This window comes from Capra hircus, chromosome 19, assembly GCF_001704415.2.
Source record: "Capra hircus breed San Clemente chromosome 19, ASM170441v1, whole genome shotgun sequence".
NCBI lineage: Eukaryota > Metazoa > Chordata > Mammalia > Artiodactyla > Bovidae > Capra > Capra hircus.
In genome coordinates, this window is record NC_030826.1 from 24,041,944 (window position 1) to 24,056,232 (window position 14,289).

General features: G+C 47.2%; 1 protein-coding gene across 3 annotated transcripts in view; it reads right to left on the reverse strand.

Moving 5' to 3' along the window:
- TRPV3 (transient receptor potential cation channel subfamily V member 3) overlaps positions 255 to 14,289 on the reverse strand; it is a 34,779-nt gene continuing 20,744 nt past the window's right edge. The window contains exons 12-18 of one of the 3 annotated variants that reach the window (XM_018064423.1): positions 13,232 to 13,305; positions 11,164 to 11,329; positions 9,217 to 9,283; positions 7,127 to 7,401; positions 5,796 to 5,908; positions 5,160 to 5,239; positions 255 to 4,918 (exon numbers count right to left, since the gene is read on the reverse strand). In XM_018064423.1, the coding sequence (XP_017919912.1) occupies positions 4,824 to 4,918; positions 5,160 to 5,239; positions 5,796 to 5,908; positions 7,127 to 7,401; positions 9,217 to 9,283; positions 11,164 to 11,329; positions 13,232 to 13,305 (870 nt within the window). In that variant the 3' untranslated portion in view covers positions 255 to 4,823. Of the gene's footprint in view, positions 4,922 to 5,159; positions 5,240 to 5,795; positions 5,909 to 7,126; positions 7,402 to 9,216; positions 9,284 to 10,793; positions 11,330 to 13,231; positions 13,306 to 14,289 lie in introns of those variants that run through there. The other 2 variants (XM_018064422.1, XM_018064424.1) reach the window with 2 other exon arrangements.

Sequence of the window (14,289 nt, forward strand, 5' to 3'; positions counted from 1 at the left end):
ACAGAATACTCATCAAACTATCTACAGAATTGTGGATTAAGATAACCAATATGAATGAAAGCACTTTATAAATAGGAAATTGTGCAATCTCAAAGGCTGAAAAAGTTGCAAAATATCTTTTGGAAGGTAATTTTTCATAATATCAAAAGTCATAAAACTGTTCATCCTCACTGACCTAGGCATCCCACTTTCAGAATACATCCTGTGACAGGGGCGCCCACACTTCATCAGTCTACCCAGAATGTTCCCATGGATGGCACATTCCTAGATTATAGGCTGAAGCCTGTTTGAACTAGCATGTGGATTATGTACAAGTCCCGTTTCCTTGCCAGTCAAGAAAACACAGCCCAGTGAAGGGTATTATTCTGGGAATCGTTTGGATGAAGTAATGGACCAAATTCAGCATATTGCTTATTAGTAAATTGTTTGCAAGTTCTACAACCCTTCAAGACACAGCAGCATCTTGGCATTCAAGTTGAGAACTACCATTCTTTAAAAATAACTCAGAAGAATGAAAAAATGCATATACATATACATTGGGCAATAATGACAGCAATAATATCAGCTCTTTCTTATCCATTCCCTTATTGCCTCCTCATAAAAGTTCTGTGAGGTAAACAGGAGGGGTTTCTACTTCCTGGTCTCCAGGCGGAGCCATGAGTTCATATGCATGCCAAGTGGAGAGCCAGTAAGCATGATGGATGGACCCCCCTGCTTGAGATCATAGGACCTGAACCTGCAACATTTTCAGGCTGTGACTCCTTGCCCATGTCGCTTCAAATCTCTAGGTCTCTTTTTACTCAAAATTCCTCCCAGTTATTGAGTGGTTTAGATGGGGTACTGGATGTGATGTACTTTGAGAGGTACACATTTGCACAAAGGTGGTATGTCTTAGCGTGCTGAGCTGGGACCACTAATTGATTCTTTAAGTCCAAAAAGTGACCTTCTCTTTATCCACTCATGTTAAGCAACACCCTAAGATTTCAGTCATCATAGTGGCCCTCCTAAGACAAAGATAAAACATGATCATAACAAAGCAAAATAAATATTTATTAGAAATCATTAAAGCATTTCTTCAATGACACTAAAATGTTCTTACTCCATTTATGATTTCTCTCTTGCACATAGAGTTTCACACACACGCAACACTAAAAACAAGGATGTAAATGGAATTTGCAAAGATTAGGCACATTCAGTGAGAACAAGGTAACAATTCTGTGAGACCAAGATCGCAATAAAAAAAAAAAGAAAAAGAAAATCGATGCAGAGATCAAGTATGGCTTACAGGCCCACATGACGGTCCATCTATCTGGCCCCTACCCAGAGCCAAAGGACTTAGTCCAGCAGGCCTTGTGGAAGGAAAAGAAGGTCAGTAACACTGGGCTCCAGGGCAGGAGCCCTCTAAGAGCTTGGTGACTTCACAGTACAGCCTTGAACTCCTCCCATTCCCCGCCCAGGGAGGAAGGTAAGCACCTTTTTTACTCCAAACATATATAACTTAATTTCTAGAATAATGGATTCTTCCTGAGGCAGAATTTAGCTAAAGGAAAATTTCCAGCCACAACTATTATCTGAGCGTGTGAGATTCCATTCCTGAAAAATGCTTTCCCCTTAAATTAGTGAAATGTGAATCACTTAAGATACCCTTATACACCTGTGGATTCAGTGTGGTGCGGTGTGCGTGTGTGTGTGTGTGGTTTTGTGCACATCTGTATGTACACACTTGAATTAAAAACCCATCATAGAGATCACAGGGACAATGCAGACTGCCAGCATGAATCATCTGAGCAAAAAACCTAATCCCCTGACACATGCCAACCACAAAGGCAGACTCAAGTTTACCAAAGAACTGTGCCAAAAAAATAAAACTTCACAGGAGGACATCTGTGGTCCAGAATCAGAACACTCCAGCTTCAACAGCTCTGATACAATCTACCGCATGACTTTGAACAAGTCCACTTTTCTCTTGGAGCTTTGGTTTCCGGGTGTCAAATAAGAGAAATGGTCCTTTTAAACCAATGCTCTTTGACTCATCACCTTCCTTGGAAAACTGCCTAGGTTGAGACCGTCTAGGATAAAAGCCTTCCAAGAGGAAGATTCAGTATAGAAAATGGTCCTGCCAGCAAATTTGATCCAGATCCATAGACAGGTCTCCATATGCATAAGAAGACAAAGATCCAGTTATTCACTTCTGTCTGTCTAACCTCCCAGCTTTTATTCAAGTGGGAAGTGAAGAGTTACACAGTTTTATCCATGCATATCCAAACCAAAACAATTCTGAATTCCCAGCTGCACAGAGTAGAGCGTGGAGCCATGTATCCAAGTTGCTGCCCTTCAAACCAAGACATCTATCTGTTCAGGGTAAAGGCAAGAAGTTGATTCAAGATACAGGATGCTACTCCCCAGGCTAAAAGGAGCTTCAGGTTCATCTGATGATGATCTTTAACAATATCCCTCATATATGCTCAACCAGCTTCTGCTTAAATATCCCCAGTATCACAACTTCCCTTTAGGTCCAGTGTTTAAAACTCCACGCTTCCAATGCAGGGAGTGTGGGTTCAATCCCTGGTTGGGAGTGAAGACGGCAAATGCTCTGGGGGTGTGACCGAAAAAAAAACAAACATAACATCTGAAGAAGTTGTTGGACTACATTGAACCATAATCGTTTTCCCTGAAGCTTCCAACTTTGGGGCCCTAGTTCTGTTCATCTGTAATACATCTGGTCCTCCTGCCTCCGTGATAATCCCCCTAAATCTTCCCTTCTGCAAGAAACATGCCTAGTCCCTTCCTCCCCTGCTCACACCTGAACCTGGTCTGACCACTGCAGCTTGGAGCACTGGGCAGTTCCCTGGGTCATCTGAGAGTACAGGGGCTGCTGCAGATTGCAAGGCTGCATCTTCGACTCATCTGTCCCTGACCCAGCCCATCAGGGACACAAGGGCCAAGATTCTGCCCACCCAGGTAAGCTGGTGCACAGAGCAGCCCAGAGCAGAGAAATGGGCCAGGAGTGGACTGTGTGGCCCATGCTCCTTAGTTTGCTTCTAGTCAAATTAACTAACCAACAGCCAAGTTATCTAAAAGCTGAATGATTTTTGTGTGATTTAAAATTAAAGTTTATGGTTAATATCATTACAATTTCACATTGGAAATCCCACAGGACTGTGATGACCTAAAGGGGTGGGATGTGGGGGTGGGGGGCAGGAAGGAGGTTCAAAAGGGAGGGGATATATGTATATTCATGGCTGATTCACATTGTTGTACAGCAGAAACTAACACAACATTGTAATGCAACTATACTCAAAAAAAAAAAAAATTCCCACATGAATCTTTCACCATATAACTGAGTCAGAGTGGATTTTCTGGTTGTTTAGGTTCCAATAGGACTTCTCTACTGGCTCAGATGATAAAGAATGCCCCTGCAATGCAGGAGACCCAGGTTCATTCTCTGGGTCAGGAAGATCCTCTGGAGAAGGGAATGGCTACCCACTCCAATATTCTTGCCTAGAAAATCCCATGAACAGAGGAGCCTGGAGGGCTACAGTCCATGGGGTCACAGATATGGACATGACTGATGGACTAACACACTTGAGTCAGCTGGAACATTTCTACTCTCTCCACTTCATCTCTGTCCCCAAACTGAGTAATTTCAGGGAAGAAAATCAGAGGATGAGAATCTAAAAATAAGCCCCACATCTTGGCTCCTCCCCAGATGCCTTCTCTGCTTCAAAATTCACAGTTAAAAAAAAATATTGAATACCATAGCATTTCAGATAGTCTGTAAAATTCCTCCAATGAAAAATACTGATGTGTAAGAGTAACTTCTGAGATTCAAGACCATATAAATAGAGCAGCTGCTATTTCTGTTTCAGACGAAGCCACTATCCCAGCTTGGAAGCCTGCACTGTGCCAGGGCTGGGACAAGGAAGCCAGCCAAGATCTTTCACCCAGATCACAGGCCCTGCCTGGCATGTCTCATGTGGTTTTAAGTATGTAAAGAAAAGCTTTTTGTCCTTGTTCTGGCCACCTTGAGGCCAAGTATATAATACTTACGTCCAACCCCCAAATCCTAAAATCTATTTCTCAGCTTTTAAAATCACACACTTCATTTGAAGTAATTTTCATTTAAAACTGAATTGTCCTTTCTCTACTGAAAAGAAAAACCCTGTGTTAATTATGCTTCTAGAATTGTCTCTCAGTTGGAGACAGTCTGAGCCTTGAGTACCAAGGCTACTTATTCCGAGGGTGTTTTCCTGCTCCCTGAAGATTCCAGAAGCTCATTCCTCCTGGCCCCAGGATACCAGGCTCAGCTCAATCCCCTGTACATTCTAGGATCAGATCAAGAGGCCCTTAAATTCAGGAGATCCAGTCACAGTAGGGGAGATGGTAGAATATTAGGGCTGGGGCCAGGAGCTGTCAAGACATTGACAAGACATTGTCAAGACATTGAGAGAAGAAAGACCCCTCTCTGTGCTCCTTGGGCCCCTGTGCCTGCCCTGCCATCCTCTCTCCCAGCCAAGTCGACCTGCAGTTGGTGAACACAGGAGCTTCACCCAGGATTCAGGGCTCCTGGAACTCCCAAGCTCAGGACTGCTGGCCATAGGTCTTTACAAGCTCTTTGCCAAATAACAAACTCCAGGGTGTTTCCCACTCAGACAAACTGACAACTGCCCCTTGGTTCAGCTACACGCTCAGCATGAGGGTGCATTCCTCATCTCTGCAGGTGGAGCCAGGCTCCATTGCTCTGCAAAGGACACAGCGCCAAGTCCAGCACCCAGGCTCCAGCATCAGATGGCCCACACGCACGTGAGCTCTGGGTCCTGCTTTTACACTGAAGTTTCCGGAAATTCATCTATTTCCTCAAATGCGTTGAGGGTGGTTTTGCTGTTGCTCCTGGAAGTGTCTTGGATTTTGTTGAAATCTGCTTTAAAGACAAAACACTAGTTTACAAATAGAGAGCGCTCTGCAAGTTGCGCCCCCAGGTCGGTCTTCGCCCACCACTCGACTTTCAGAAATGTTTCCAACTCAGGTTATAAAATGATAGAGCTGGAAGGGATTAGTTCAACCCTCCTCCCCCACTTTACAGATGGGGAAAATCACGGTCCCCCAGGGTCACAAGGTCAGGCAGGAGTGGGCATCATGCTTTCTGACAGCAGTGGTACCTGTCCGTCTCCCAGGCCCCGGATCTTCATTGAGGAAGGAGACATGAGTTTTCCATTCAGTCCACTTCACCTCGTTGATCCTGAGGGTGTGATAATCATTCTCACTATTCCCCAAGTGTACTTCATGAAATACAAACAAATATACTAGCACCGCATTTGGGGTGTCGTCCACGGGGATCGGGAACACCCCTGACTCATGTGTACATAGCAGTGTTACTGGGGCTTGAAACCTGCCCAAGCGCACATCTTCCCAGGCCTCCAGGATCAGTCTCCTCCCAGGATATGGGACCCAGGAGCTCCAAGAGACAAAAGTGGTCCCCTGTGAACCCACACAGGGGAGACAGAAGGACAAAGGGTGCCAGGCTGGCACATCTCTTCTAAGGCAGGTACTGGGCGGGGAGGAGCCACAGAGGCACCTCCAGAAGGGCAGAGTCCCCTCCTCTCCCTTCTGAGGCTCAGGAAGCCTGTCCCAGGGCCAGCGACCCCAAGCAAGCAAACTCCACCTTCTGAGGAGGCGGAAGAGACCATGGCCACGGTCCGACAAGCAAATGGCAGCACCGCTTCACGAACACTCACACCGCGTGTCTCTTCACCCACCCAAAGAGCACCAGCAAAGCGCCCTCCTCCCTCTGTTACCGCAAACACAGCCGGAAATCGTCTTCTGCCACTTTACACAGCTCCCCCATCCGGAATCTGCTCCTCAGCCATTCTGGTAATATTTTCTCAAACTCCAAGATGGTCCTGGCTCTCTGGGAACACAAAGGAGCTTAAGTGTGTCACCAAGGAGCCAGCACCAAGGTGCCCCATGAGTGTGGGTGTACCCACACACGTGCACACACAAACAAGAACTTGCACACACAAGAACACACACACACACACACCACCAAACAGCCCACTCCACCTGCACAGAATGCTTACTTAATGCTTGGATCCTGAGTATCTGGCTAACCTACAGAATTCAAAAACCCTGCGTCTTCCCCGATGGTCCAGTGGTTAAGATTTCACCTTTCAGTGCAGGGGGTGTGGGTTCAATCCCTGGTTGGGGAGTTAAGATACCACAGGGCTCAAGACCAGAAAAAAAAACCACATCATACAGAAGCAATATTGTAACAAATTCAACAAAGACTTTAAAAAATGAAAGAAAAGAAAGCCCAGTAAGTTTGGGAAAGGTGTTAAAATTATTAAACATCACATAAACTATGTTTATGGGAGTCCAGAGTTTCCTAACTGAAAGGTAGGATTCTGAGCTCCTGTGGTGAAAGGAGGTTCAGACATCACACAGTCCTATTCCATCTCAGGCTGGGAATCCCCTCAGCAATTTTCCCAACCATAATTTGTCTAATCTCCCCTGAATGTCATTGACAATCCACTAAGAAGGCCCTAACAATTAGTAACTTCCTTGTATCAGATCAAAGCTTTTCTCCCTCTTGTTCCCCATCTGTCCCATTTCTGCCTCTGGGATCACAGAAGAAAGCGGCTCCCTCTTTCCCAAGTAGCTCTGCAAGAAGGAATTCTCACCTTCTTCAACCCAGTTTCAACACCGTCTGTTGTGAGGCATGGTTGCCAGGCCTGTCCCATGCCTGGGCCATTCTGTGGGTTAGTGTCCCCAGTGTGGAAGGCCCACCGCATATAAGGAGCATTGGAGGGAAGCAGAATTGTCACCTCCATTGTCCTATACCCTATACTCCTCTTAATGCAACCTAAGGTCACACTTCAGCACCCACATATCACAGCACTGACTCTAAGCAGAGCACAGCCATAAGCCTGAGTACCTCTCACACATGCCATTGTCCAGCCACACTCCCTGGACCCTTTACTCCAGGAACCTACCTTCCTCCGGCCAAGCACAGGGAGCTTATGCAGGTTTCCAGGCCCCAGCCTAGATCCACAGGTTCTGTGTGCTGAACTGAGTCCCCATGACAGGAGCCCCCGCCCCCACTGCCCAGAGGGGACTCTGCCAGGCTCACCTGTAGGCGCCAGATGCGCTCGCTCTCCTTGGAGACGTTCTCCACCGTCTCCCCCATCAGGGCTATGAGCATGTTGAGAAGGAGGACGAAGGTGAGGATGACGTAGGTGATGAGCAGGAACAGGAAGAGGATGGGGTACTTGGAGTTCTGCTGGATGTTCAGGTCGCCCAGGCCTATGGTGAGCCTGAAGAGTTCCAGCACCGCGTCGCTGAAGCTGCCGTAGGAGCTGCAGTTCTCGTGGTTCTGGGGGCACTTCTCGATCAGCGAGGCCAGAGCTGTGAGAACATAACAGGGTGTTGTCTGCAGCCTCTCTGTCCGGTTAATTACTCAGTGAGCTCGTGCACACCTGCGCGTACACACATGCACACACACACACACTGCTGTCTTCTTCTCTCTGGTTATTGAAATCATGTCTCTAGCCTCAGTTCCTCCGGAAGCCTCATCAGGCTGGTGTTCTGCCTTGACTGACTGCAGAAGACCTTTCTGCCTAACAAAGCCCAAATTCTTCTCTCCCTTCACTAGCCCACTGTTCAGCCCTTGACCAATCAAGGGTTTGCAGAGTTGAAAATTATAATCTATAATCTGTGTGTCCCTGGCTCCTCAACCAGGCTTGGAGCTCCCAACTTCCAGTAGCCTGGGTTGTCTCTCCCAAGACTGGCAGGTCCTGAGTCTCCTTCTAATGCTGTGTGGCATGATCTCTGGTCACAGCCTGAGGCTCTTTCTTCTTTTCTTCCCAATGCACTACAGCAGTGGCTCATGACTTAATGAATGGTGGATGGATGATCAAATTAATCAGTGAGGAAATGGGTGGATGAATAAACAAGCAAGTGAAGGGGCAAATGAATAAGCAAACTGTGACCCAGAAAAGGTACCAGACAGATGGAATCAGCTGCCTAGTTTCAAATGCCAGTGATAACTGGGGAAAAGAACTGGCTTGGGAAAACAAAATCATATCTTTTTAGGCAGAGGTTAGAAGCAAAATCAGGTTGTGCTTTTCCCTCTGTTGTAAACAGGGAGGTTTTTAAGAGGGTTTCCCATCCCTGGTCCCCAGCAGACCAGAGGCTCTCACAGATAAATCTGAAGCAATCTATGACAGTAACATGACGTGGAGGGCCGAAGGAGGTTACCTGGATGCATTATTCTACTCCTATTTTTCAAAGACTGTCAATCACATTTCTGCAAACTTTAGCTTCCCTATCTGTCAGTTTGGGCCAAAAACACCTGCCAAACCTATCCGAAGCTGCAAGGGACACATATGATGGATGTGAAGGTGGGGGGCATACCACACAGTGTGGCCAGATAAAAGCGACCTGGTCAAATCCTGGCGTCTCTAAGCCTCAGTTCTCTTACGATCAGAGATGATGATGACTCCTGCCTTGGCCAATACATTGTGAGAAGTAAAGAGATAATCATTGTTTTTGTTGTTGTTGTTGTTTTGAAGCAAGGAATCCAACTTTATTTGGAAAGCTAGGCGTCCTAGAAGATGGCAGGCTAGTGCCCCAGCGTATCATCTTATCTGGGTCTGAATGCCAGTTTCTTTTATAGACAGAGAAGAGTAGGAGGTGAGGAAAGTGAAAGTGAAAGTGACGTCGCTCAGTCGTGTCCGACTCTTTGTGACCCCATGGACTGTAGCCTACCAGGCTCCTCTATCCATGGGATTCTCCGGGCAAGGGTACTGGAGCGGGCTGCCATTTCCTTCTCCAGGGAGATAATCATTGTTATTGTTGCTCAGTTGCTAAGTCGTGTCTGACTCTTTGTAACTCCATGAACTGCAGCATGCCAGGCTTCCCTGTCCTTCACTGTCTCCTGGAGTTTGCTCAAACTCATGTCCATTGAGTCAGTGATGTTATCTAAGCATCTCATCCTCTGCCCCCCACTTCTCCTCTTGCCCTCAGTCTTTCCCAGCACCAGGGTCTTTTCCAGTGAGCTGGCTCTTCACACAGACAATCACTGGGAAATGCTGATCACGGTGAGCATTCCACTGGTGACCGATACAATTGTTGCTGAGGCTCCTGCTTGCTCTGTCATGTTAACATCTATATAAAGGGCTTTACAAATGTGGCAGTTGCTATTATTTGTAAATCATTTACCTACTCCAAATCCAAGTAAGAACACGATATATACAAACAAGAACTTCAGAACATCATGCAAAATGACCTACAAAGAAAGAAACACGATTCAAGGGTAACGTTTGAGCATATATTCGCTATAGATTGAGCTCCTGCTTCCCACTATCTCCCAGGTTTGCACCCCAACCATGCCCTCATTTACTCAGGCCACTCTTCCGTGACCCTCCCCGGATCCTCCTGACGCTCCCTCCACAGCTCAGCACTGGGCCCACCTGTTCCAGAAAGACTCTTCTATTCGTCCTCTCCACCCTCCTCCCTCCTAGAACGCAGTCTGTTTCTGTCCTTGCTGATACAGGCTGCACATCAGCCCCCTCCCCATAGAATCTCACACCAGGAATCCTCACTCTTCCTGGAAATGGCCGTGTGCTGGGGTCTGCTCACACCAGCTCACAAGAGCTGACTGTCACACTCTTGTGAATCTCCTGAGCTGGTTGCTAAGCCAGCCATGACTAAGCATTGGATTGTGTAAACATAATTAAATAAATTACATTAGAAACAAAGATAATAAGTAGTCAAAACATCACTTCCAAATGACGTTACTACATTTTACAATTATTTAGGCTTTTTTTTTTCTTTTTTGGCCACTCCATGTGGCTTGCAGGATCTTAGTTTCTAGATCAGAGACTGAAATTGCATCCTCCATAGTGAAAGCCCAGTGCTAACCACTGGACTGCCAGGGAAGTCCTAACAATTACCTAGAATTTAAGGCTATTTACAGCTATTGTAGCCATATGTTGGAAACACTATATAATGATGCTTTAGTGTGCATCCTTGCCCGATTCTGTACTCATGTTGGTAACTGGAAATCAGCCATGGTGGGTGATTTACGCCATAGAAACTGGTGAAAGCTACAAGTCAAAGATTGTTGATTGTCTAGACCTGGACCTAAGACAATGATGGAAGAAATGTTAAGGCAGATAAAACTTTTAAAATATACCCTATCTGTGGCTGTTATATTGTGAATAGTACAAAAACATTGATGAAATATTCTTCTAGTATTTGAAAACTATTATTCAATTCAGCACATAAGTGTCTCAGCATCACTGGCAAACAAATTCAGCTTCAACACGTCTTCATTGTTTCCTTTTCATCTTACTCCTTAAAGCAAAGGAAAGGACTTCCCCGGTGGTACAGTGGATAGGAGTCCACCCGCCCATGCAGAGGACACAGGTTCGATCCCTGATCCTGGAAGATCCCACATGCCATGGAGCAACTAAGCCCATGCGACCAAACTACTGGGCCCATGCTCCAGAGCCCACGAGCCACAACTGCTGAGCCCACATACCGCAACCACTGATGCTTGCATGCCCTAGAGCTGGTGCTCCACAAGAAAAGCCACCGCAATGAGGAACCCTCACACCAAACTAGAGAGTAGCTCCCGCTTGCTGCAACTAGAGAAAGTCCATGTGCGGCAACAAAGACCCAGGGTAGCCCCCCAAAAAATATTTTAGTTAATTATTTATTTTTTAAAAGCAAAGGAAAATTTCAGGCAACATTTATATTGGCACAATGTTCACTTGTCAATTGCAACCATAGGTTGGCAACAGATACAAGTTAAACCAAAATCAACAAATTATTTGGTGAGACTCAACTAGCCATGTGGAATTTACAACAAAAAAGTATTGCATATTTTATTATTATTTGTAACTTGCAGGCTACACAGTCCTTTATATGGTAAACATCTATAATAAGCATATCTACATATATATATATTATACATGCATATGTTTCCTCCAAGACCCTGAGCAAGGGCAAATGGAAACCAAGACATTTGAGAGAAACAGCAGTGGCCTGTCCCTTGGGTGAGTCTCTTTTCCTCTCCAGACCTCAGTTTCCCCATCTGAAGAGTGGGCCTTCTCTGAGGGGCCCCTCCCTGCCCATCTCTGATGCTCAGCATCCCCAACGCACCTTCTGGATCATGACGCTGTACATGCCCATGGACTGGAACCCCCGTGTGTAGTAGAGCATGTTCGCCCAGCCCAGGGCCATGGCCAGCACGAGGCAGGCGAGGTACTCTTTGTAGGCAAACAAGTACAAGAAGACAGACAGTATCACAAGCACAGCTTGGGCAAAACTGTTCAGGAGACACAGGAAACAAGGGCCTTACTTACTTCTCCTCGGCATCAGGGCAGAGATGTCCAAACCCTCCAACCTCCCTTAAACCCTGTTCAATGACCCTGGTGGGTGGTACTGAAGAGATAGCCGAGGCTGCCCTAGACCTGCTGAATCACGTCTAAAACCCAGCCTTGCAGACTGCATCGCCAGATGCAAGTCAGGGCTGGTTGCAGTTGACAAGGACTTTTTACAGATAGAGTTCCCCAGGGCCCAATAGATTTTGGTTCAGATGGCCCAGGGTGCTTGCCAGGAGGCTGGATGTTTTTTAAATCACCCATGTGATTTGTGATTCCCACAGAGATTGAGGAACTCTGGAGTAGACGAAGGATGCAGTGAAAGATTCCATCTTTAATCAAAATGACAAAGCTGACAACATGTATACTCAAACCTCAATCATAACAGAAGTCCCCCATAACCTTCTTTGAGAAGCCTTTTAAATAACTACAAGACATGCCATGTAATAGATATGCTAAAAGGAGATTGCACACCAATGCAAACGTACCTAACAGTATTGAACTTAAAAATGGTTAAGGTGGTTTAACTTTCATGTTACATGCATTAAACCACAATTTTAAAAATTTAAAGTACAATATACACCAAACATCCAAGATCAAAACCCACTCCTAAACATTGTCATCAGTTAGGCAGACATCTGGATAGAAACCCTCTCTTGCTTAGAGCATCAGGCAGTCTCCGCGATTATGAAATACCTGACTAGTTAAAGTTGGGACACAGTCAACCTCGATTTTGTGCAGTGGAAAGCAAACATTTGGGTGATCAGTGTATTTGGCGCTGAAGTGAGGGAGCATTTTAAACACCTTCCTCCACAGGAAGAAAACAACAGAGAAGCAGATGAGCAGGACAAGGACTTTCATCCGCACCAAAGCCAGTGGCAGTGCAAATGGGTCTTTCTCTGGGATCGTCACACTTTCTTGAAGGTGCCAGGCTCACAAGTGACTTGCACCATGGGCAGGACGGCACCTGGCCTACTCATTCACTGCAGTGTCAGGGCGCCCCACCCGCCCACAGGGATGGAGAACTCGGTTCATACTTCTGGAAGGCACATGCCTACTTAATAAGACAGCTATTAATAAACAGGTATTTGGAAACATCAGGTCAAGATTCAAGGTGCTATAGACCCACCCAAAGGCTCAGAAGAGGGACTTTGGTGGGGTCCACAGAACCCTGGAGCCCAACGTGCTTCACCCCAAGCCGCAGATCCTGTTCCATTCATGCGGCCACGATGCTGAATCAGCCTTCTGTTGTTTAGAGACAGGGTTATGTAATCCACTGATATCAGCTGCACATGACTTCATTCAGAGAAGCTGCTGAGCTGGGCTTTCTGACTGGGGCCTACAGTAGCTGATCCCAGACTAGCTTGCGGTGAGGATGACTGGGACACTGGGCTGGCTTCGACATGCCCGTAGCTCCACGTGACTCAGTGATTCACTTCCCTCCTCTGTGCCTCAGTTTCATGAGATCAGACACGGTGACTTCTCAAGTCCCTTCCAGCCCTGATCTGCCAGGGTCCAAGACGGCAGCTGGGAGGAACTGGCCTGGAATGTCCCTTCGTTAAAACATGAACATGCTTTCTCTATGCTGCCTGCCGCCCGGGGCTCTGGGGCAGGGTGTAGTCAGCTCTCCCTGCGGCCAGATGGTGGGCACTCTCCCAGTGTTTTCCGGCCCTCCCCTCTGTGCCTCTCTCAACAGACGGGAGAGAGGAGGTCCCCGGCCACGCGCCTTGGCGTAAGGACTGGGACAGGGTGACACAGAGGGTGGCCACTGCAGAGGGACACAGCAGCCCCGTACAGGACCTCGGCCCTGACTGTGAGGTGGCGACCAGGGCGACAGACCCACTTACAAGACAAAGTGAAACCAGGCATCCGAGAGAATGGACTGCAGATCTGACGGTCTCAGCAGGAAGATTGCAATGCCCTGCGGCCAGAAAGGAAAGAAAAGCTGCCCCCTCTCTGTGCCCCTCGCTGGAGGACCTGGGGAAGGGGGCATCTCCCCAGGACTGAGACTCAGGAACCAGGGGAACGTGTAAAGGCCCAACCAGAGTCCGAGTGAGGGCTATGGAAACGGACTGGTGCCTGGGGGACAGAGACAATCCCAGGGTAAGAGTGGATGGTCCCCCCAATCTCCTCACATCTCTGACTTTCCTCTCCATCCTCACTCCAGAACCCACAAAGCGGCAGGGCCACACAGCTGCCTGCCATTCCCCACATACGGCCAGGCCTCCCAGCCTCCGAGCCTTGTATACTGCTCCTCTGACCTGCCCTGTAATATCTTCTCCCCCGTGTCCTCATGCCAACCCCACCCTGCCACAGTTAGCGACATCTCTACCTTCCAGCTTTCCTAACCTCCCCCATCCCCAAATAAAAGTCACCTCTCTTCTGAACATGGGTCTGACCCCAAAATCAGGCCCTTTCCACAGTCTATCTTACAGTCTTGATATCTGTGTCCATGTGAAATTCCTACCAGACTATGACCTCAAAGAGGCCAGATTCCCTCCATCCCTATCAGCTCCCCCAGGGCCCCACAGGTTGAAGGTGTTCAGAATATACCTGCTGAATCATCAGTTGGATGGATGAATGGATCAAATGACAAACAGATGGAAAGAGAGTTGGATGAAGGACGGAAGGGCAATAGGTGGGTGTCTGAATGGATGGATAAGCAGTTGGGTGGATGAGAGATGGCAGGTGATTGGGTGGATGGATGGAGGGAGGGGAAGATGGGAGGGACACTGAGTGGCTGGGAGTGCATTTAAATGGCAGAGAGATGGACAGATGGATGGAGGGATGGATACATGAAGTAGGAAGGATAAGCCTGCTTATTTATGTAAGTCTTAAATTAAAGAGGAAATGAGTCCCCACAGTCCCCCAGCAGTAGTAGCAGACAGAGCTTGCTGCCCTGCCA